Source organism: Cydia pomonella, chromosome 16, assembly GCF_033807575.1.
Source record: "Cydia pomonella isolate Wapato2018A chromosome 16, ilCydPomo1, whole genome shotgun sequence".
NCBI classification, from domain to species: Eukaryota; Metazoa; Arthropoda; class Insecta; order Lepidoptera; family Tortricidae; genus Cydia; species Cydia pomonella.
The window spans coordinates 20,770,597-20,793,271 of NC_084718.1; the positions used below are offsets into that span (position 1 = coordinate 20,770,597).

Sequence of the window (22,675 nt, forward strand, 5' to 3'; positions counted from 1 at the left end):
CACTGCACATTTCGCTTGATTTTGAAAATACCGGGATCGCATTTAAGATACCGGTATGGAAAATGGCGTTTAAAATGACGGGATCCCGGTATTGGAAGCCCTCGTGCGTGCCCGGGAACGCGGATATCATGTTTTGTAATTTTAATTTTTTGGCTAATTAAAAAAGTCATTGGTACGTTCCCTCAAACAAGATATTGCCGATTTTAAGATTCAGGATTCGAATTTATACACTCCCTCGAGATTCTCGAGAACGGCCTCAAGATTGCAAATTAACTTAACTGCGTTTTCTGAACCCACTGCACCTTAGTGTAATTATTGCAGTAGGGCTAACAATAAGATGGTCGGCCCTTTATCATTTGTCACCATGCCTGTCACATTCTGACAAGTATGTAAGCGCGAAAGTGACGGTCATATTGACAGGTGATAAAAATGGAACTATGCTGATACCGCAGAGAGATATAAAAGGCTGTACCTAATATTATTTTGTGAATGTTTTCAACTAAAATAAACGTTCCTTTTTAATCAATGATATTTTAACAAGGAATAAAAAATATATATTTAACAACGCATTTTATTAACACCTTGCACGAATATTTAAGGCGTACTTATTGCATTGTTTTTTTTTAAAGTACTTCCCTTTATCCATTTCTTATGTACATATTTTCATTAATGTAATTGAGCAAGGCTACTGTAATATAAAGCATATGTTCTTGATAAACTAACTAAAAGTAAGTGCAACTTGAATGAATAAAATCTGACCATTGAAAAATTATTGTACCTTTGTGTAGGTACTATAATATATCTAATAATTGAGTAGCCGCATGGTCACGGATTTAAATGAAAAAAATTGAGGATTTACTATGTGACATTTAATTACAAAAACCGTTGTCGTTAATTTTTTTAAATACTTTGTTTTAGTAGTAGTAGTAAACACTTTATTGCACAAAACAAGTACATAACACAGAAAGAATACAGTAAATGTGTACAAAGGCGAACTTATCCCCTTAACTTGTTTTCCATCGGAAGTTCGGAATGGTGTAATTTTCTTACCCCCATAAACTATGATGAAATTATGCTTGGAAGTTATGTATAAAAATAGTATTTATTTAATATTATTCTTCATAAACACAGTATCCTTTAGGCATTACAACATTTACTTCAAACACTTCTGCATTAGTTACTGAGTCACTAATAATCATCAAAAAATTGCTAATTTTCGGGTTCAAATCCAGACTTTGGTATTGGGCATAGGCATATCATTTATTTTTCAGCCTAAAGAACACCGAAATTCGAAACACTTTCTTCGATTTTAGATGCCAAAATGCATTACATTGTATTAGAAAACACGCAATGAAATTTTGAAAACGCCTGATTTTATAATGTTATTTTTGCTCGGTTATGAGATACAATTTTTCGAAATTCGTGAAATATGCTAAATTCATATACATAGTAAAAGTGACCCATAAAACTGCACGTACTTAAATATGAATTATTTGTTAATTAAACGAAAAGCATAGCTATAACAAAGAAATATATACAATTACAAACCATTATTGAACGAGCGTGAACAAAGGTCTGTTTCAGCTTAGGGAAACATATGCTTCTGTATGTTCTGATCTGATGTGAGTGATGTGCTCCTCTGCAGGTCAGATTTTTCAACCGATTCTCGTTAAATTTTGTGAGCAGATTTGATAGTGTGATAGATTTTTTATGTAATAATGTTCTAAAATGCTGAAATATGTATAAAAGACTTAAGCGCCAATAGAGTATTGGCGCCTAAGACCATGCTGCGTTCTTAGGCGCCTATACTGTGGAAATGACCCAATGAAGTAAGAATTGTTTATTTTCCTTTTTTTTTGGCTTATCGTGAGGTCTACAGGCTACCGCTCAAAGAGCCCCTAGTTCATTGGCAGGTAAGCATAAATAACAACATTATCTTACTATCAGCGTTAGGCAACTTTTACGATTATTAAAAAATCTGTTAATATTAGTTTTCATTTCGTTGTAAGCTAATATTGGCTATGCTTATAAGTACTCATGTTTTTTGTACATTATTCATTGTAAACGCTGTAGAACTTCTCAATAAATAAAATAAATTAAATATTTTATCATTTTAGTCAATAATCAAGATTACCTATTTTGTGTAAAAACCTAAATTGTTGCGCTACGCTAGGGCTTGAAAAAATGATTTTATGACTAGTACCTAACCATAAAATAATTGTACAAGCATAGGGAAAAGACCGTATAATTCTCTCAATGAGAAAAAATCTTGGTCAAAATTATACATTTCAACTTATCCTAATATCCCACGTATGACTTATGGTCACCCTAATTAGAACGAAATGCAAGGCTCTAGTTTGACTTCTCACGTGGACACACTTTTTGGCCAGTGTACTCTATCCAGCTTATTATCTAGGTCCGTGGCATAGATAAATGATATAATATTCCTTGGAAGAGTAATATTACAATAATCAGTGGCGGAAATCCATGGGAACCGGTGAAAACCAACAAAAATATATTTTACAGTACATATGGTGCTACTTTACCGCACTAGTGCGAAAATTAGCATATTACGTTACTGTATCCAGTGTTGTCACATACAATTTCGCCGAAGTGGTAGAACAGGGTGCAAAAATATGTAGTAATTATTAGTCTTTAATATTGTGATGTTAGACACATGTTTATTAAAGAAATCGAAACAAAAATGAGGATTTCCATTGTTTGTAGGAAATGAATCTGCTTGTATAATCTGTTTCTTTGGCAAGTTTTCATTACTTACATCGAATCTAAATTCGGTAGAAATTAAATAATGTTCCGTCACATGTATTGAGAATTACTTACAATTCTACCATTTTGAAAAATAGGTAGATTTCAGGCCGAGGGAGGTAGAGAGGTAGATAGGTAGATCTAACCAAAAGTTGGTAATGTGACAACACTGACTGTATCAAACATTTAAAGGGCCATATGTACTGTAAAACGTTGTACGATACATGTGCGAATAGGTAATTCGCACTTGTATCGTAATGTACTATTCCGCAATCATTGAGTATTATATAATAAAAAGTATTGGAGGGCATTGCCAAAGAGTAAAGTAATGCAGCCTGGTTATATATAAGTTACTCTATGGCGGCCTGCCTTAAGTCTCACTCACCGGTCGATCTGTCAAGGTGACAGTGTCACGTCACCAGTCCAGTCGGCCCTAGAACGTAGAGATTATAAAATACTCTTTGGATTATATTATATATTATTTATATTAATTCTCATTGGACACCGCGCTGCGTCAATTGCGTCATATCGTGGTCAAAGAGCATATAATCACTACGTTCTAAGAGACGGAACTTCATACTACGTACTTAAGTGTCAGACCTGTCAAACGGTTTGGTTTGACGTCTGACGAACGAGAGTTATGCCTGCCAACATAATGAAAATTAGCTTATGGAAAGTAACGGCGTTTACATTCGCGGTAAACTCTCTCACGCGAATGTAAACGCGCCATAAAAATAGTGAGTTACCGAAACGATAAAAACCAACATGATAAAAAGTATTGCTGTGAAAAATCGATAATAGTGAGATCCCGAAACGATAAAAACCAAAATGACAGAAAGTAGTGCTGCGAAAAACCGAAAATAGTGTCTTCCCCAACCGATAAAAATCATCCTTGTGTGAAGATTGTAATCCTAAATTATGATATTTTTTATCATAGAAAATGAAACACCAGTGAGTTAATAACAAACTTTATTAATTTCTTAAGTTGATATATACATATTTGTTATTATTGCACAATTTGAATACTGAATGTACCTATATGTATGCTGTACCTATATTTTTACACGCTGAACTGTACAAAATATATTCTGGTAATACTTATAAACGGATTCACTGTACTCGTTACAAAATCTCTTAATGGAAAGCTTTTATATAAAAAATATTAATCTTAGAATCAATATATATTTCACCACACCAGCTGGCTCTCTTGAATATTCAAAAACTGATGAGAAAGTTGCATTTTATCCACATGTGGGGCAAAGCAATCTGATGCTTTGGAGTTGTGTCCTTAAGTCGGCTGCTAGAATTGACTTTTAAAGGATGATTTTGAATGATACAGTATTAAATGACGTTCATTTGGTTTTGGTTTGGTTTTATTTTGTTTGATATTTTACAGCTATTATTTTCCTCGCGTTGGTGTGGTGAAAAATGTTGTGTTTCACTCGATGGCATAATTTGATTGACCCTCGTGCCTTGAAACCCTCGCAACGCTCAAGTTTGCAATCTTTCGCTTACTCGGGTATCAATTATCACGAGCGGTTAAACAACAACTTTGCCCCCTTGTAAAACAAATAACTATAAAGGTAAATACAAATATAACTGTAGGAAGGAAGTAGGAACTAACTATGAATTAAGGTCACACTTAACAGTCGAAATGAGGTAGGTAACTAAGTGTGTGTGAGTAATAGTGTATGTTAATTATTACGCTATGATCTGAGGGCCTACCGCGAACCACGTTCGACGTGTTGCCTCCCTGTCACATTTCCGTACGAATTTACAAGGGCGAGAGAGAGGCAACACGTCGAACGTGGTTTTCGCGGTAGGCCCTCTGATCCTTATTAACTCCTGAAGCGGAATGGCTACAGAATCACAATCTCCAAGTTAATACGAATAAAACAAAACTCACAAAACTCATTCAGTTTAGTTTAGACCCTATCAAAAAGAACCTATAACTCTTATTGAAATAAAAAATACTTAAATGTTGAAAAAATGTCCGACTATACATTGTAAGGAACCACAAAAAATAATTAAAAGGTTAAATAACGCATAGAACACACAAAATTGACATTATTTGTTTGAGGGATACTATAAAATAGATGACTTCTTGGGAGACAAGGAACCATGGCCATTATGGCCAAGTATCCAGCCTCAGAAGCTGTCATAGTTTTTCTAGCAGTGTCCCGGAGAGGCATAGGGCGTTGTTGTTACTGACTGTTCAACCTTATGTATTTATGTTTATTATGTTTAGTTATTTTGATTACGACATTGACTTATTAGATACATAGTAGTTATGTATTCTGTAAAATTGTTAGCTTAACAGTCTTTTGATTGACGTGAAACATGTATTTCATACACTTTTTTATTTTTTAATTTTTTGACACTCGGAGAGCCTTTACACCTCCAAATCTTATTAATGTGTATCTTTCTTAGACCATGGGGACCTTATACATCTCTTAACTTAATGTATTAACCGTGGAGACTATACGTCTCTGTAATATTGTATCATGTACTTGACTTTGGATACATACTAGTTATGTATTCTGTAGTATTAGTTCATGACCAGACCTCGGACAGGGTGAGCTGTTTTAAGAGTTTGCATAATATGGACATACCTACGTAGTCATTCAATGGCAGATGTGATGTAATTGAATAACGAATTAAATTATTCTATTTAGATCTTTACATAACTAGCAAAACAAATTAATTGTATAGCAAGCCTCTTTAAATGATAAGCATATTATTACATATATCCATATGAAAGTAATATAACTGATATGATATCATACCTCTTTAGATAGACAATAACTCTATTTAACGATGCCATATTTAACATTGAAATATCATGACAAAGTCATTAATGTCATTCTAATGTTCTGTTGTGTTATTTTAATTTGTGAGCAATTTGAGTTTGCTAATAAAAAATAAATAATTAAGAAGAGAGATTATTCCGAATTTGAGTATGCCGAAATATAAAGCAAAAACAGTTCTTAAGTGGATTGAAAATGAACCTGACATGACATATGACGGTAATAAAAGTATTTTTTGTGCAAAATGTAAAACCAAAGTGACAACTAAAAAAAGTAATGTGCAAAGACACATCAAGGGACCAATGCACAATGGCAATTATCGAAAGATTGATGAGGATTTCAATCTCAATTTAATTCGATTCCTCATTTTGTGTAACATACCATGGTCACAAATGAAGAACCCGGCTTTCAAACAGTTTTTTTCTAAGTATTTATGCTGCCAGTGTGCAAACCAACCTACACTCCCGAGTGAATCATGGCTGAGGAAAGTTTATTTGGATAAATTGTATCAGAAGCAAATCAGTTCAATACACGATAATCTTTCGAATGAAAAAATATGGATTTCTCTTGATGAATCAACCGACTCTTTAGGGAGATATATAGTGCATTTTTTAGTGAAGCCATTGAATTCATTTAACAGACCATATTTAATAGCCTGCAAAATATTATCAAAAGTTAATGGTCAAACAATATCTGTATTCGTGATGGACACTCTGAAAAATATGTGGGGCGAATCTTATGACTACAAAATTGGAAATGTTCTGGTGCTAAGTACTGATGGTGTTGCATACATGTTGCTGGCTGGCCGAATTTTGAAAACTTATCTGCCTAATTTGAAACACGTTACATGTTTGGCACATGGGCTAAACCGCGTAGCCGAAAAAATACGTTCCCTGTATCCAGATGTGGATTTGCTCATTTCAAACGTTAAAAAAGTATTTTTAAAGGCTCCTAATAGAATCCGCATATTAAAGGATAAATATCCTAATATGCCCCTGCCTCCAAAACCAGTGATTACGAGATGGGGAACTTGGCTAGCGGCAGCAGCATATTACGAAAAATATTTTGACGAAATAAAAGTAGTCCTATGGGCATTGAGATCGTCAGACGCAATGTCGATAAGAGTGGCGAAAAGAATTATACAAACTGAAAATTTACGAAATAATCTAAAATATATTGTTGAGAATTTCCATATAATTGAATATGCCTTAAAAAAATTACAGGATTCTAAAATATCCGTCGTAGATACATTTTTAACGTTGGACCAAGTGAGAGCTGTTATAAGCTGGTCTTCGTCTGCTTCTGTCAGTCAGAAATTAGAAGACGTCATAGCTAGAAACCCAGACTTAGATCTGTTTAGGGACTATGCTGAAAAAATTTCGGAAGGAACAGATGTGGACGGTATTTTAATGTACAACTTCACTCCGCTCACTTCAGTGGAAGTAGAAAGGTCTTTTTCCATCTATAAGTGGATATTAAACTCAAGAAGAAGTGCGTTGAAAATTGAAAATCTAGAAAAAATTATAGTTCTTTATTACAATAACCAATAACAAAGAAAAATTTGAATAAATAAATAATACTTACTCGTTTTGTACATAATGCACTGTCATTTTTGTTTAATTATTATTCATGAATTCTTTTTAATATTTCATCTTGAGGCATATCTATATTAACATCTACACTTGACATTAATGACGTAAAAATGGCTCACTCTGTCCGAGGTCTGTTCATGACACTGCTAGTTTAAGTCTAGACGCGATTGATTTATTTAGAATGTATACTAAATAAATCAATTTTTTACAGTTGGAGAGACTTATACAACTTTTACAATAATCTAATTAAAAAACTAAAACGAAAATTAGTAAGAGATAATTTAATGCAATGTTCTAAGAATTTTGCACGCCAATAAATGGCTGAATTGAATGTAAATGCAAACCCGAATTATCACCCTAACATCTTGTAACTTATGTACATACGTTCTTGCAAATAAACATTTATCTTTATCTTAAAACTCCAAATCTCTGTGGAACCCAATTAAATCTGTCACACCAAGCTAAACTCAAAATATAGAACTATTAAATACAAAATATACTCCTAACGAGTCAGTAAAATGTCAATGTTTTCTTTGCTGATGTTGGCCTTGCCAATGCCTTTCATTAGCAGAGGATATTTTTTACAGAGCCCCAGAAGTAACAACCAATAAGAACGAGACTTTAATAAATTCTGTAGCAACACCCTTTGTACTGTTACCCGCTGACCCCGTTGAGGTTAGAAGTATTATTATGGGACTAAAAACGGACAGTGCTCCAGGGTTCTCTCAGCTTCCTGTCACAGGCATTATTCATACTTACTAAGAAGTCCCAACCATGAGTGTTATGTTGTACTATTTAACGAAATGAATGCCTTTTGATTTTTTACAGTGCGAGCCTAATGTTTTCATCTTGGCAACATTTTACATGAATAAGTTTTTGGTGGTATTAGTATTTTTGACAATGACCGAGATCAACATAATCTTATCGTATACCTTTAAACGACCAATTCTTGTATATAAATATTTATTTATAGATCAAATTTGCTATATGGGGGTTTTCGGGGGCGAAAAATTGTTCTAGCAAGGTCTTATCTCTGGGAAAACGTGCATTTTTTTTGTTTTTATGTTTTCCGAGCCAACAATGGTTAATTGCAATTAACTTTCGGCCAACACTGTTCCGATCCGATTTGTTTTTGAAATATTTTTTGTATGCATGTGCCTAGATTTAAGATTTTTCAAACACAATGTAATATTGTTATTGAATAAAAAATGATGATGATGATGATGATCAAAACTCGGTCTCCCAGATATAAAATATGTTAATTTTCAACAAGATATAAATGATCCTGAATCTGTATTCTAACTTCCAAGTAATTAGTAATTAATTAGTTATGGCAGTTCCGGGTTACTTTTTTATTAGGCTTACTAAATCACTCATCCTACTTCATCTGTACACCCTATGGTAAGCATAGATACCATGTTGTAAAGATGGATTTATAAAAATCAATTTGTCTAGTTAAAGTCCTACTTATTAGGCAAAAACTTATAAAGTAAACTCGTTTTCACTTTCTTGAGCTTCTTCAGCAATGCTTTCTTCGTTGTATTGTAATCTGTAACAAGTCAAATTAATTTAAAAGAAACTCCGGAAGTCGTTCTGGTTTCTTAAATTTATCCCTACAATGCAAACATAGGTACCTACATCCGCGGAAAAATTAAAATATGTACCTTTTACCAAGTGGATGAAAGTAGGCTTGTTTTAAGCAATGGTATGTATGCAGACAGAGATATTAACCAATAACTTTCGAATTAATGCCTTAACTGCTGAGAGATAAAAATATTTTTTTTAATACGAGTTACAATAGCATTTTCACTTACCATCAGTCTTGTGATTTGCTTGCTTCGTTTTTCGATTATCAGAAGTAAGAACTAGAGTATCACTAGATCCAGGTTGTCAGCAAGACGGGGAGCGTTGCGCTGGTACCAAAGCTGAAATCAAATAATCCGCATAATAAGTAAGTCAGAAAGTTAACACTTTGTTGTACGAGAAAAATAAATTTTGATTACATCAGAGATATATAGTGATATCATAATTATAAAGATACCAATATACGAGCGTAGTACCTAGTACCTATGTTGGCCTATCATTAAGAAATGATGTAAAACCGATTAGTTGAGCCCTGGTTCCATAAAGTTAAGAAAGATCTATTATTGTTAAAATTTGGTGTTGTAATAATATTGAATTTAATAATGTTTATAAAATAAACTCATAAAATATGTAATTCTAATTATAAACACCTCATCTCTACACGCCATTAAGTAAGGAAAGCGAAAGTAATCGTCTAGTATAAATAAACCAAAATTAATTATCGTCGGAATTGGTATTCTGATATTTCATAATCATTATCATAAATCATTTATTTCGTGGCAAAACTTAATTTACATACAGAAGTATATATATTACAAAGAAAAAATAAGATTAAAACATATTGAAATAGTTTACCACGAAATGTGCTCGCCTCAGCATAATGCTAACGTGAAGGTCAGCGCTGATCTTCCGGCGAGACCATTTGTGGGCCACGATTGCAACTGTACGGCACGGCCTCGTAAATTTAAGTTGTTATATTTGATTTTTTTTATACCACGTCGGTGGCAAACATTCACCGTATGGTAAGCAGTCACCCTAGCCTATGGACGCCTCTCCAGAGGTGTTACATACGCGTTGCCGATCCTTTTAAAACCTGTACACTCCTTTTTTGAAGAACCCCATACTGTATACCCTCGGGAAAACCTCGGCAGGGAGCTCATTCCACAGCCGGAGCGTCCGGTCCGCGGGAGGACATTCCTCTTTAAACCGCACAGTGCAAGACCATTTGGGCTCTAGTGTGTGAGGATGAACACCCTGCCGACGGCCAGCGGTGCGGTGATAGAAAGTGGCCGTTGGCATCATGAATTTTAAACTATGTATTGTACTGTAAATTATCTTGAACAACAGATACAAATACAATATATGACGACCGTCTGACGACCGGTCTGGCCTAGTGGGTAGTGACCCTGCCTATGAAGCTGATGGTCCCGGATTCAAATCCTGGTAAGAGCATATATTTGTGCGATGAACACGGATATTTGTTTCTGAGTCATGGGTGTTTTCTATGTATTTAAGTATTTATAATTACATATTATATATATCGTTGTCTAGGTACATACAATACAAGCCTTATTGAGCTTACTGTGGGACTTAGTCAATTTGTGTAATAATGTCCTATAATATTTATTTATTTATGTGAGCACAAATTTTAACTTACTTACTTTCCATATAATTTTAAACACCTCTCTAATCTCAGCTTGCGAAGTTTCCTTCAGGTCTTTGTTCTTACTAAACTCTGCTATTTTTAGCAAGTTTTTAATTTGCTTTTCACTAATGCTATAGACAAAGAAGAAGGCATTATACATGGTATAGTGTATAGGTAATAGGAATAACTTTATGTTACTCGTAATAAGATCAAAAGTATTCAAGAAATCTTTTCAGAACTTAGACGAGTAACGGACAATTGGGAGGATGGAGTGTTGCAAATAGTCCATTACCTGCAGATCGACAGTTACAGAAAATGCACTTTTTAGAACCAGTACAAACAACCCGTTCGCTTCAAATTGGCCGTTACCCCCCCGGCCTCGGCCCCGCAACACCACCACTGAGGTCTTATCCACTCGGCTACCACAGTTTTAAAACTACTTACTTTTATTACTTACATTTAATACAATCACAAAAAAGTAAGCATTAAAAGTTAAAGTACGATATTATTTCGTTAGTACTAGTACTTGTACCTGTGACGTTATCATGTAATGGTCGCTGACGGCCAATTTCAAGTGAACGGGTAGTACCTCTACTCTATCATATCATTAGCCTAAGGTGGGCACTAAATTTTTGACCTTACTGTGCAATGTCGACCAGTTAATACTTACAGGCAATTACTTTTAAACATGTACTCATAGAAGCCAGTGTCCTCCTGCAGGATACTGAGGGGCACGAGCTCCGCGACGTCGTCGCCGCGATCTCGTCCCTCTCACAAGATGGAGTTGACAGAATATAGGTGGTGCTAGAGTAAGAACTAGAGTATCACTAGATCCGCGTCTCGCTGGTACCAAAGCTGAAATCAAATAATCCGCATAATAAGTAAGTCAGAAAGTTAACACTTTATTGTAAGAGAAAAATAAATTTTGATTACATCAGAGATATATAGTCAGTGCCGGATTAACCCTTAAGCAAAATAAGCACTTGCTTAGGGCACCACGTCTAGGGGGGGGCACCAAAATCGTAGGCAAAAATAAATTAGTATTATGAAACTTTTTGTACGTGTACAAGTAGGAAAACGAAAGGACGTAAGAGTAAAAGAGTAAGGGCACGTAAGGTCAAATCAAAAGCAACGTAGGCTTTTGATTCGACCTTACGCGGAGGCCCTCAAAGCTCATGGCCAAAAAATTTTGCGGTCGGGGTCGCCAACCCGTCAGCCGATTTTTCGACATAGGCTACCGATCTTGTAGCGAATTTGCTCTCTTGCACGTTGCACGCCAGATTTGTCGGCCAGGCCGAGCCGTAATCCTGCGACCTAATTGTCAATTTTTTAAGTGTTATAAGGGGCCCCGCGAAGGTCGAAAACCAAAAGAATCCTATCAAGTCGCGCATTCGAATAAATCCAAAGGCCAAGCAGTACATACAGGTGATTACATAACTTCGGTTTCAAGCCACTGTTTTGCAGTTGGTGGGTCTTATGTGGAGCAGAGTCTAGAGGTTCTCTAAATCATTGCCGACAGTTATATTGCCAAATGTCACTTCGCAGCCAATTATTCGCATAATTTCATTTTGCCGAATGATCAAGTGGCAACTAACTGTTAGCAACTGTATGTTTGGCTAACAACAAATAAATGCTTTTGACTTTTCGACTTTTAACATCAAAAAGACACTTTTTAAAACGTAACGTTTTCGCAAGTCGATCTTCTGCCTCACTTACACGGGTGGCGATAATCGCTTACCATCAGGTGATCCGTCTGCACGTTTGCCTCCTGTATCATAAAAAAAAACTTACACTATGGCTATGGATCCAAATCCAAGCTTTCCTCTCTCGCAGCTCGGCCTTCGGCTTCGTCCACACTTCGCCATTGATCAATTTCAAGCTCTGCTTTCTTACAGCTCGACCTTTTGTAATCTCATTCGTAAGCGCCAATCAGATGCTCCGCGCCTTCAGCCTTGCTATAATCTCAGCTATAGACTTTGCCTTTACACATTATTATTTTCGAAAATTAAGTCCCGTAAATAAATCGGACTAAATTACACACACTTCCTATCATTCGATTGAGCTGAAACTTTACATATATGATGTAAGTTGGGTGACAATGCAATATACGATCGAGCTGATAAAACTGTGATAAAACAACGCAACCTAATTGTATGTTTTTTTTTTTAGAATTGTCTCGTTCAGGGTTAGTTGCCCGTGGAAAAAAGTAGTTCTAGGTCAACGGGGATTACCATATAAATTTTGATTCCCTACAAAGTGTCGAAATATACGCTTTTAAGGCATAAACGGCCGTGTCATTCTTCTATGTTAGCTTAGAAGTTTTATTTTTTAACAACCTTAGACCTGAGTATATCGCTGATGTAATATCAACTCGGTAACTCCACCCGTTCCCGAGATAAACTCAGCGTTGAACACATATAGAGCCATATTTAAGTATTTATACATATTTATATATTATGTATATCGTTGTCTGAGTACCCACAACAGAGCTTCTTGAGCTTACTGTGGGGCTTAGTCAATTTGTGTAATAATGTCCTATAATATTTATTAATAAACCGGTGGTAGCCGAGTGGATATGACGTCCAACTTTCAATCCGGAGGTCGCGGGTTCAAATCCTGGCTCGTACCAATGAGTTTTTTCGGAACTTGTATACGAAATGTCATTTGATATTTACCAGTAGCTTTTCGGTGAAGGAAAACATCGTGAGGAAACCTGCATAATCTGCGAAGAAATTCAAAGGTGTATGTGAAGTCCCCAATCCGCATTGGGCTAGCGTGGGGACTATAGCCCGAGCCCTCTCGCATGAGAGGAGGCCTGTGCACAGCAGTGGGACGTATATCGGCTGAATTATTAATATTTATTATTTGTCAGTCGTATTCGGCTGTTAACCAAGTAGGTACTTAGACCGTTTACATACTATAGGTACCTTACTTACTTCTTAACTATTTAATAGATATTATATCTATATTAAATATCAACTTATAGCTGATACCTACTATATAATGACGCTTGAGGACATGCATATCACGTCCCCGTGAATACCTATACCTACCTGGTAAAGAGTCCTTTAGTAAACTTAGAGCATGCAAAGACCATTTCCGTACAAATCGTGACGCTACAAATGCACACATTTAGGTCCATATCCTGACTACTAAACCGGTCTTGGTGAAAATTGCATGGGCTCTAAACTTTAAGGTGTTTTGCTCCTTTCCTTCCCAACGAAACCACACCCGTAGTTCGTATCAATAAGCGAGACTGTCATACTAACATGTATATTCGAACGTATTGATAAAAGTTCCATAGTTAGCCTAAGTTTAGGTAATGTAGCTATGCTAAAAAATCCGGCCAAGTGCGAGTCGGACTCGCGCATGAAGGGTTCCGTACCATTATCTATAAAAACGGCAAAAAAAAACACGTTTGTTGTATGGGAGCCCCCTTAAATATTTATTTTATTCTGTTTTTTAGTGTTTGTTGTTATAGCGGCAACATAAATAAATCAGTTGTGAAAATTTCAACTGTCTAACTATCACGGTTCATGAGATACAACCTGGTGACAGAAGGACGGACGGACGGACAGCGGAGTCTTAGTAATAGGGTCCCGTTTTACCCTTTGGGTACGGAACCATACAAACGGCCAAATACGTACGGACGGACACCGCATAATACGGCAACAGAGCGTAGAAAAAAAAAACCGGCCAAGTGCGAGTCGGACTCGCGCACGAAGGGTTCCGTACCATTATCTATAAAAACGGCAATAAAATTACGTTTGTTGTATGGGAGGCCCCTTAAATATTTATTTTATTCTGTGTTTTAGTATTTGCTGTTACAGCGGCAACAGAAATACACCATCTGTGAAAATTTCAACTGTCTAACTATCACGGTTCATGAGATACAGCCTGGTGACGGACGGACGGACGGACGGACGGACGGACGGACGGACGGACGGACGGACGGACAGCGGAGTCTTACTATTTCATTAATAAACTTGCTTAGAAACCTTAAAATTGTTACTAAAGTTAAGACCTATCGAATGATGTGCTAATGTTGATATTTCGGAGGATTTGCCTTAGGAATGTCTCTTCCACGCTACAACATTTCTATCGACACGACTTAGAGGGTTGGCAGTCCTCAACTATGAGTTTCTCCAGAAAGTTCCTGCCTTGCACAGCTGAGCTGTAGAATGAACTGTCGCCTGCAGTATTTCCGGACCGCTACTACGATTTTAAAACCTTCAAGAAAAGAGGCTGGCAACGCAATTACAACCCCTATAGTGTTGCGGGTGCCCATGGGCGACGGTAATAGCTTACCATTAGGTGATACGTGCTCGTGTGTGCTCGTTTGCTTCCTATATGATGTCTTTATCATAATAATATTTAAAAAAATATGCTTATTAAAATACCCTTACATCTTATATAGTTTTTGAATAAAATAGCTGTGATATACGGACGGATAGACGGACATGACGAAACTACAAGGGTTTAGCTGTTGCCATTCTGTCCAAAACGGACTAACAAATTCGAAGAAATAAGTAGACACACAATCTTGAGGTCTGTGTGGATAGACTGTTAAAGCAAAACTAGCATAATTATGTACCTTTTTTATGATGTATGTCACTGTCATGGAATGGACATTACATGGGCGCCGTTAATCGCTTACCATCAGACGATTCATCTGCATGTTTGCCTCTTATATCATAAGAAACCTATGGGCAAGTGCCTATGAAGCCGATGGTACTGGGTTCAAATTCAAATCCTGGTAAGGGCATTTATTTGTGTGACGGGTACAGTACAGATATTTGTTTCTGAGTCATGGTAAGGTTTGAGGTGTTTTCTAAGTAGGTATTTAAGTATTTATAAATATTTATATATTATATATAAGCCTTATTGAGCTTACTGTGGGACTTAGTCAATTTGTGTAATAATATCCTATAATAAACGATGATTGATTGATTAATTATCCTTGTACCGACAGCGGCCAGATGGATGGACAGCCGGACTGTGGCCGCACATGACAAAACTATTAGGGTTTCGTTTTTGCTATTTTGGCTATGGAACCCTAAAAACGGCCATAAGTGGGACAGATTTTAAGAAATAGGTGGACAAACATACCTACATAAAACCATGCAAAATTATTGTTTTTACAAATAATTTCGAACAGGATGTGAATATGCGAATATTGCGATACTACTATTATCTTTAAGTCTGTTTGAAACGTTTTAAAGATGGTAACTAGCATAATTACCATTTTCAGTGCTAGATGTCGAGAGAGGTATCATGGCATGTAAAGGTGCATGGCTCTGGTGGGCACCTGAAATTTAAAATTGTTATGTAAAATGTTAATATTACCATTAAATAACTGTATATTTTGTTGTATACAATATAATGAAGCGCTGGTGGCCTAGCGGTAAGTCACGGGTACAAATCCCGGCTCGTACCAATGAGTTTTTCGGAACCAATGTAAGAAATATCATTTGATATTTACCAGTCGCATTTCAGTGAAGTAAAATATCGTGAGGACACCGGACTAATCCCAACAAGGCCTAGTTTTACCCTCTGGGTTGGAAGGTCAGATGGCATTCGCTTTCGTAAAAACTAGTGCCTACGCCAAATCTTGGTATTAGTTGTCAAGTGGACCCCAGGCTCCCTTGAGCCGTGGGAATATGCCGGTACAACAAATAATTTCGAACAGGATGTGAATATGAGAATATTGCGATGCTACTGTTATCTTTAAGTCTGTTTGAAACGATTTTAACGATAAATACTAACCATAAACTACCAAACAAACAATTAACAAACTAAGGGGAACAAATCCAAAAATCGAAAATCGAAATCGAAATCGTGAATCGTGTAGTGAACTCTGATTTAGACGTACCAGCATCAGCTGCCTGTCTTAAACCAAATAATAATAATAAATCCAATATTTTTTGTACCATTATTATATAGAAATTACTAATTTACCACCTCATAATTTATCAGTAATAATATCATTGTAATATGATAACGAAAGCCTCAATAACGTTCGAGCGGTAATGCCACCGGCGTGTAATATACACTTGATTTTTGTATGCAAAAGACACAAAGAAAGTCCCACAGGTATGTTTTATCCCGAAAACAATGTTAATATATTGTTATTTCGGCATAATTATAAGAATGGTCACTTATCACTATTTATAAAACGCAACTAAAGATTACCAACAACTTTTTCGAGGTTCTCGTACTATAAATATGTCAAAATCAGAATCGTAAATGATCGAAATATTTACGAAGCACGTTAACAAAAAGTATTACAAATTCAAATCGTTAAAATGTACATGTTTATTTTACCTATACAAATTATATTTACTTTTTTATTAATAAACTAATGTGAAATATCATATTTTGTGTACGCCACTATATTATATTTCAATAAATTAAATAATATTTTGGTCTCTTACACGATAACTGCAAGCTTCGTAAATGCCCAGTGAGACTTGGTAGACATTTCAATCGCTTATCAAGTAACCATTTACCTGTCCAGTCTAATTGATTCAGATTACACATGACACGAGCAATATGAATCTTGAGGTTTACGCGTTAGTACAATAATAGCTAACAAATATGGAGGCCTGCCGCGAACCACGAAGTTTTGCTTCGCTGTCGCACTTACGTATGAATTTACAAGTGCGACAGAGAGAAAAAACATTCTTCGCTAGGTTTTCAGGGGACCTACCGCAAAAATCGAAGTTCGTCAATTGCGGGCATTTTTCTCTGTCACTCTAATGACGTCTTAGAGACAGTAAAAGAGAAAAATCCCCGCAAATCGCGAATTTCGATTTTGATGATGAGAATGTGAAGATGAGAATATTGCGATGCTATTGTTATCTTTAAGTCTGTTTGAAACGATTATTTCAAAGATGGTAACTAGCATAATTACCATTTTCAGTGCTAGATGTCGAGAGAGGTATCCTGGCATGTAAAGGTGCATGGCTCTGGTGTGCACCTGAAATTTAAAATTGTTATGTAAAATGTTAATATTTTTTATATTACCATTAAGTAACTTTATATTTTGTTGTATACAATATAATGAAGCGCTGGTGGCCTAGCGGTAAGAGCGTATGACTTGCAATCCGGAGGTCGCGGGTTCAAACCCCGGCTCGCACCAATGAGTTTTTCGGAACTTATGTGCGAAATATCATTTGATATTTACCAGTCGCTTTTCGGTCCGATGGCAGTCGCTTTCGTAAAAACTAGTGCCTACGCCAAATCTAGGGTTTTTATGAATGTGTTATCATATCTTTTTAATATCATAATATTTAAGATTAATCTGGTTAGGTCTAAAATCAGAACTTCTCAGATTTTTTTTCAAGTTAGCTGGATGACTGTTTTAAACTAAGGTTAATTTATTATGGCTAATAGAAAGTTACCTTGTCTACTTGCAACATGTTGAGGGAATCCTGTTAATTGATGTTCTGACAGTGGAGGTGCAGAAAGATTTAACTTTGGATAGGCTATTTTTTATGCTTATTTCCTGTCTTCCCAAAGTCTCTCCGGTCAAAGTGGTCACCACAAACATGACGAAGCTCATGCAATTTTTCAATGGGTACGTGAATGAGATCTTCTTTTCCAACTTGTCTAAGCCAAGTTTTACACCTGTGAGCAAATAATATACTGACACACTATTGAGAGGTACAAAGATGCATAAGAAGTTAATATGTAGTACAATTATTACAAACATAAGACGAAGATAGTATTTTAAATTGATTAGAACCCAAATGGGTTCAATAAGTACTTCAGATATAGCCACCAAAAATTACAGTGAATTACATCAAAGCTTTTGTAGTAGGTAAGTAATAAAAGATAGTGTACTAACAGAAATAGAGTTTAAAGAGATAATGATATTGGAACCTATTATTTCCTAAAACTATATATATTCATTATAACAACTGGAAGAGATTTACTGGTAGCAAACATAGCAAAAAACAATTAGTTACGAATGAAAACCAACCAACTCTAAGGGCGAGCAGTCCGTGCTTGCTGCTCCTAAGTATATGAATCCCTTACGGCATTACGGAGTGGCGGATTCGAACCGCCTTCAGCTTACGCGACTAACAAATCAAAATGTTTAATAAAGTAATTTGAATTATTCCCTAGTTGTAATTAGGAACTGGTTGACTTACCGCAGTTTATCCTTGGGAAATTTGGCAAAGAAGCCTTCTCTGAAAATTTCTCTCACGCCGCATATCTCACAATATCGGCTTTTGCCAACCATTTTTACTATATTAAAACAGTCCGGACACGCACAATAATATAAACGAAAAGAAAATCTCAACCTTATAAATTTGTTATTATTTGACACACGAATCAATGCAGTTGGATTTATATTTCAAAATGGTTGCCGCTCGTATGTGCGTATTAATGTTAAGTTGATATTTCTGGCTCCCGTCCGGTATGTTGTCAACTTGGGAACTCTTTCGTCAAACATTTCTTGTCAACAAAGGAGTTGCCAAAGACTGATCGTGGTCATATCCCACACGAGGTTATTTCTGCCTAAATTGTTTACATATTAAATAATATTGTAAACAACTAATTTTTTTTTTATCGATTGAGGACAATATCATTTGTATAGATTTACCTTTCAGTAGACATTGAGTTGTGGAAACCAGTGGAAACTTAAGTGATAATAAAGCAAATCGCTGTGGTGTGGCGTTTGCGTTGAGTGTAGGGAATTGAAGTTTTATCGTAGTGTACGAGCGGGACGAGACGGTGACCCTCGGGCGAGCAGTCCGCTCCGTGATGGCGAGCGACAGCGACGAGTCCGTGGGGGGTGGAAGGGCTGCAGGGGCTGCGGAGCCGCGCTTCAGAGACCTGCTGCTCCAGCTAGCAGGTGAGGCAAGGGAGACCCAGCTGATACTATTAAGTAATTTATTTTGGTGGTGGTGACTATTGGGATTTTTTTATTAGTACCTAGTTGAATGAATGAATGAAATAGCCTTTATTTCAGACAAGTACCTATTTTGTAAGTACATTTTGTTGTTAACATATATATATATATATATATATATCTAATATCCATCTGTATGCCTTTTGTAGGCAAAGGCCTCCCCTAACTCTTTCCATTTATCCCTATCCCTTGCTATTGTAGTCCAGCAACCTCCTGCTGCACTCTTAATCTCATCTTCCCATCTTCTTGTTGGCCTGCCACGCTTCCTCTTTTTGTCTCTAGTAAACCAGTACATTATTGCTTTAGACCACTTTTCTCTCCCTCTAATTGTGTGACCTGCCCATTTCCATTTTAACTTCTTAATTGTTGTAGTAATATCTTTTGTTTTAGTACATTTCTTTATATCTATATTTCTAACTTTATCAGATAGTCGCTTACCCATCATACTTCTCTCCATAGCGCTTTGACAAATTTCTAACTTTTTGTAGTGGGATTTGTTAAGTGCCCATGTTTGGCAACCATAAGTTAGAACAGGAAGTATACAGGTATCAAACAATTTCCTTTTTATGGTCATACTCATTTCCTTATTTTTCATAACTTCTTTCAGGTTCCAATATTGCTTCCACCCGTTTCCAATACGTCTGTCTAGTTCTTTCGTAGTCAAGTCGTGTGGGGATATACCTAGTACCTAGTTAGGAAATAGAAAATAATGAATAGTGACAGTATTGAAACGGCCAAGCCATATATTTTGACTAAGGTGTAGAGTTTGATTGTTAGGGCTTGTAGAGTTACTTGGCTCTATAAGAGATCTGATAACTTTTTAATAGTGCAATATATAAATATGTAGAAAACTCCCACGACTCAGGAACAGATATCCGTGCCCATCACATAAATAAATATGCTTACCAAGATGTGAACCTGGGACAATCGGCTTCATACGCAGAGTCACTACCCACAAGGCCAGACAGGTTGTCAAAACCAATATTAACAATAAATACTTAAAAAATATTTATTTCAGACCATGGTCCATACCTAGTTGGTTACTAAGTTCTGTTACTCGATTTGCAACCTCTTTATTTCCGTTAAAACAAATGTTACCGAAAAAATAAAAAATTACATAATGTGGTGGATTTGTGAGCTATAATTATTTACCACACATAACGCTTATCTAGTCGTATCTATAATGAATTGGGCCTAAAAGTGTATTGCAGTAATTGCGTTGCACAAATATGGGCACCCGCCAAACATGATTTTGAAGTTGCTTGAAAACCTAAAAATCAACAAAAAATTTGTTTATCGCACAATTAAAACATACAATAGTACTCAGAGCTTTGATGACCGCAAGAGGTCTGGAAGACCACGCACCTTTCGGACCCCAGATCTAATAAAGACAGTGAAGGTGACAATTGAAAGAAACCCCGTCCGGAAGCAAAAGTTGTTGGCAATACAGAATAAAAATGTCTGTGAAGAGAAGCTCCCTAAAAAAAGTTATAGGAAAAATACTGATGAAAAAAGTTTTACCATTGAAGAATGTTGTAACCACCAGAATGACACAATGTATGCAAAAAACAGTCAAGAGGCGATTGCAGCTGTTCAGAGAGTGCAACGAGGCCATCATCCCTCTTATGTGATGATTTGGCTGGATCTGTCATACTCAGGTAGGGGTCACAAAACCGCTAGTATTTTTGAAAACCGGTTTTTCGGTTTTTGTACATTACAAAACCGGGTTTTCCGGTTTTTCGGTGATTTTTCGGTTTTACATATAAAAAGTGAAAAATACTGCATTTTATGAATTTAAACTTTAATATTCAGTCATTTAACAATGGATATAAAACCTTTTTTATATCTTATAATTATTAGGAACAAAAATTAAAAACAAAATAACTAAAATAATAACCTCCATGCACTCCTGGAACGCAAAATTAACTACAAATAGTTATCATTATAACACAAAACACAAACATGGTATATTCCTTATACGAAAGTAAATACTTATTAAATACACTTAACATTTGAGATCAATATTAATTTCTTTCATAGGTTAAGTTACTAAATTGGAGATCAGTGAAAAAATAATGTAATTATAATCCCTCTTCTCGCCTTCTTTCAGCCAGGCAATTAAGAATAAATCATTATAATAACCCACATATAGAGATATTCGTTGCAGGGATAAGTTCACATTTGTTTGCACACATATAATTTTAAATTTTTCATAGTTTGCATTTACCTTGTGGTTCGTACAATAAAAAGTTCGACTGCTAGTATTAGACTATTGCTAATAACTTAACTAATTGGTAGGCTAAATCAACTATCAAGGCAAGCGATTATTTTTGGTTTTTCTTTACGAATTGATAATGGGATCTTAGGATAGAGAGAATGTCTAATGTATCATCACTCAGCGATGTTCTTAAGTGGTTACAGAGGTATCCTGCTGACGAAAACACCCTTTCGGACTCTAAACTGGTGGGAGGCACTTTCAATAAACTGTTATAAACCTGTAAAAGGATTTTGCCCCTAACACCTCCGTTTTCGTAGAGAGCTATTTCGACTTTTATCACAGACATAGGATCATTGTCAAATTCTGGCTCTACAAGATGTTGTATTGAAAAACAAACTATACGTAGGGTAGGGCAATTAGCTAATTTTTATTAATTCAATTATATGTTCTATTCTATATTTACTGATAAACTAAAAAGTAGAAATTACAAATAGAAGAAGAAGTTATAAGTAGTAATAAACTGATAATCAAAGTAATACTTACAACTATCAAGTATTTAAGTGTAAAACCGAAAAACTCGAAAAACCGGTTTTTTCAAATTTGAAAGCCGGTTTTCTCAATCGACGAAAAACCCGGTTTTTCCGGTTTTTTCGGTTTCGGTGAAACCGGTTTTGTGACCCCTATACTCAGGGCTAACACAGGTTCATTTCTGTGAAAAAGGTGTGAAAACTGGGGCCAAAGTTTACCAGGAAACCGTTCTTGAACCAATAGTGAAGCCCTTAAGCCCCACTCTATTTCAAAACCAGCCATGGGTCTTTCACATAAGCCAAAAACAACTCAAGCCTGGTTTCGAAGAATGGCCGTCCTCCAGCCTGGACCTTAACCCCCTGGATTATGCCATATGGCAGATTATTGAGGAGAAAGCCTGTGCTAAACCCCACACAAAACTTGACTCCCTCAAGCGGGCCATAGTTAAGACAGTGATGAAATTAGACATTACAATTGTGTGTGCTGCTATTGATGACTGGCCTCTTCGTTTGAGGGCCTGTGTCAAGGCCAGAGGAGGCCATTTTGAATGATATTGTGATATGTAATTCCTGATTTTGTGTACTTCATTTTAATATATAGTTTATTCAAGTTTTG

General features: G+C 36.0%; 1 protein-coding gene and 1 long non-coding RNA gene across 4 annotated transcripts in view; one reads left to right on the top strand and one right to left on the bottom strand.

The window, feature by feature from the left end:
• Positions 1–7,090: 7,090 nt before the first annotated feature.
• On the bottom strand, positions 7,091–18,348 carry LOC133526195 (uncharacterized). Its single transcript, XR_009800700.1, has 5 exons — positions 17,798–18,348; positions 17,308–17,373; positions 11,065–11,249; positions 8,980–9,090; positions 7,091–8,714 (listed from the first exon to the last, which is right to left on the bottom strand). It is a non-coding gene; the product is annotated as an uncharacterized LOC133526195 (long non-coding RNA).
• Positions 18,349–18,557: 209 nt separating this feature from the next.
• LOC133526193 (zinc finger protein with KRAB and SCAN domains 8-like) overlaps positions 18,558–22,675 on the top strand; it is a 43,254-nt gene continuing 39,136 nt past the window's right edge. For 2 of the 3 annotated variants that reach the window (XM_061862703.1, XM_061862704.1), the window contains exon 1: positions 18,696–19,257. In XM_061862703.1, the coding sequence (XP_061718687.1) occupies positions 19,167–19,257 (91 nt within the window). In that variant the 5' untranslated portion in view covers positions 18,696–19,166. Of the gene's footprint in view, positions 19,258–22,675 lie in introns of all 3 variants that reach the window. The other variant, XM_061862705.1, reaches the window with a different exon arrangement.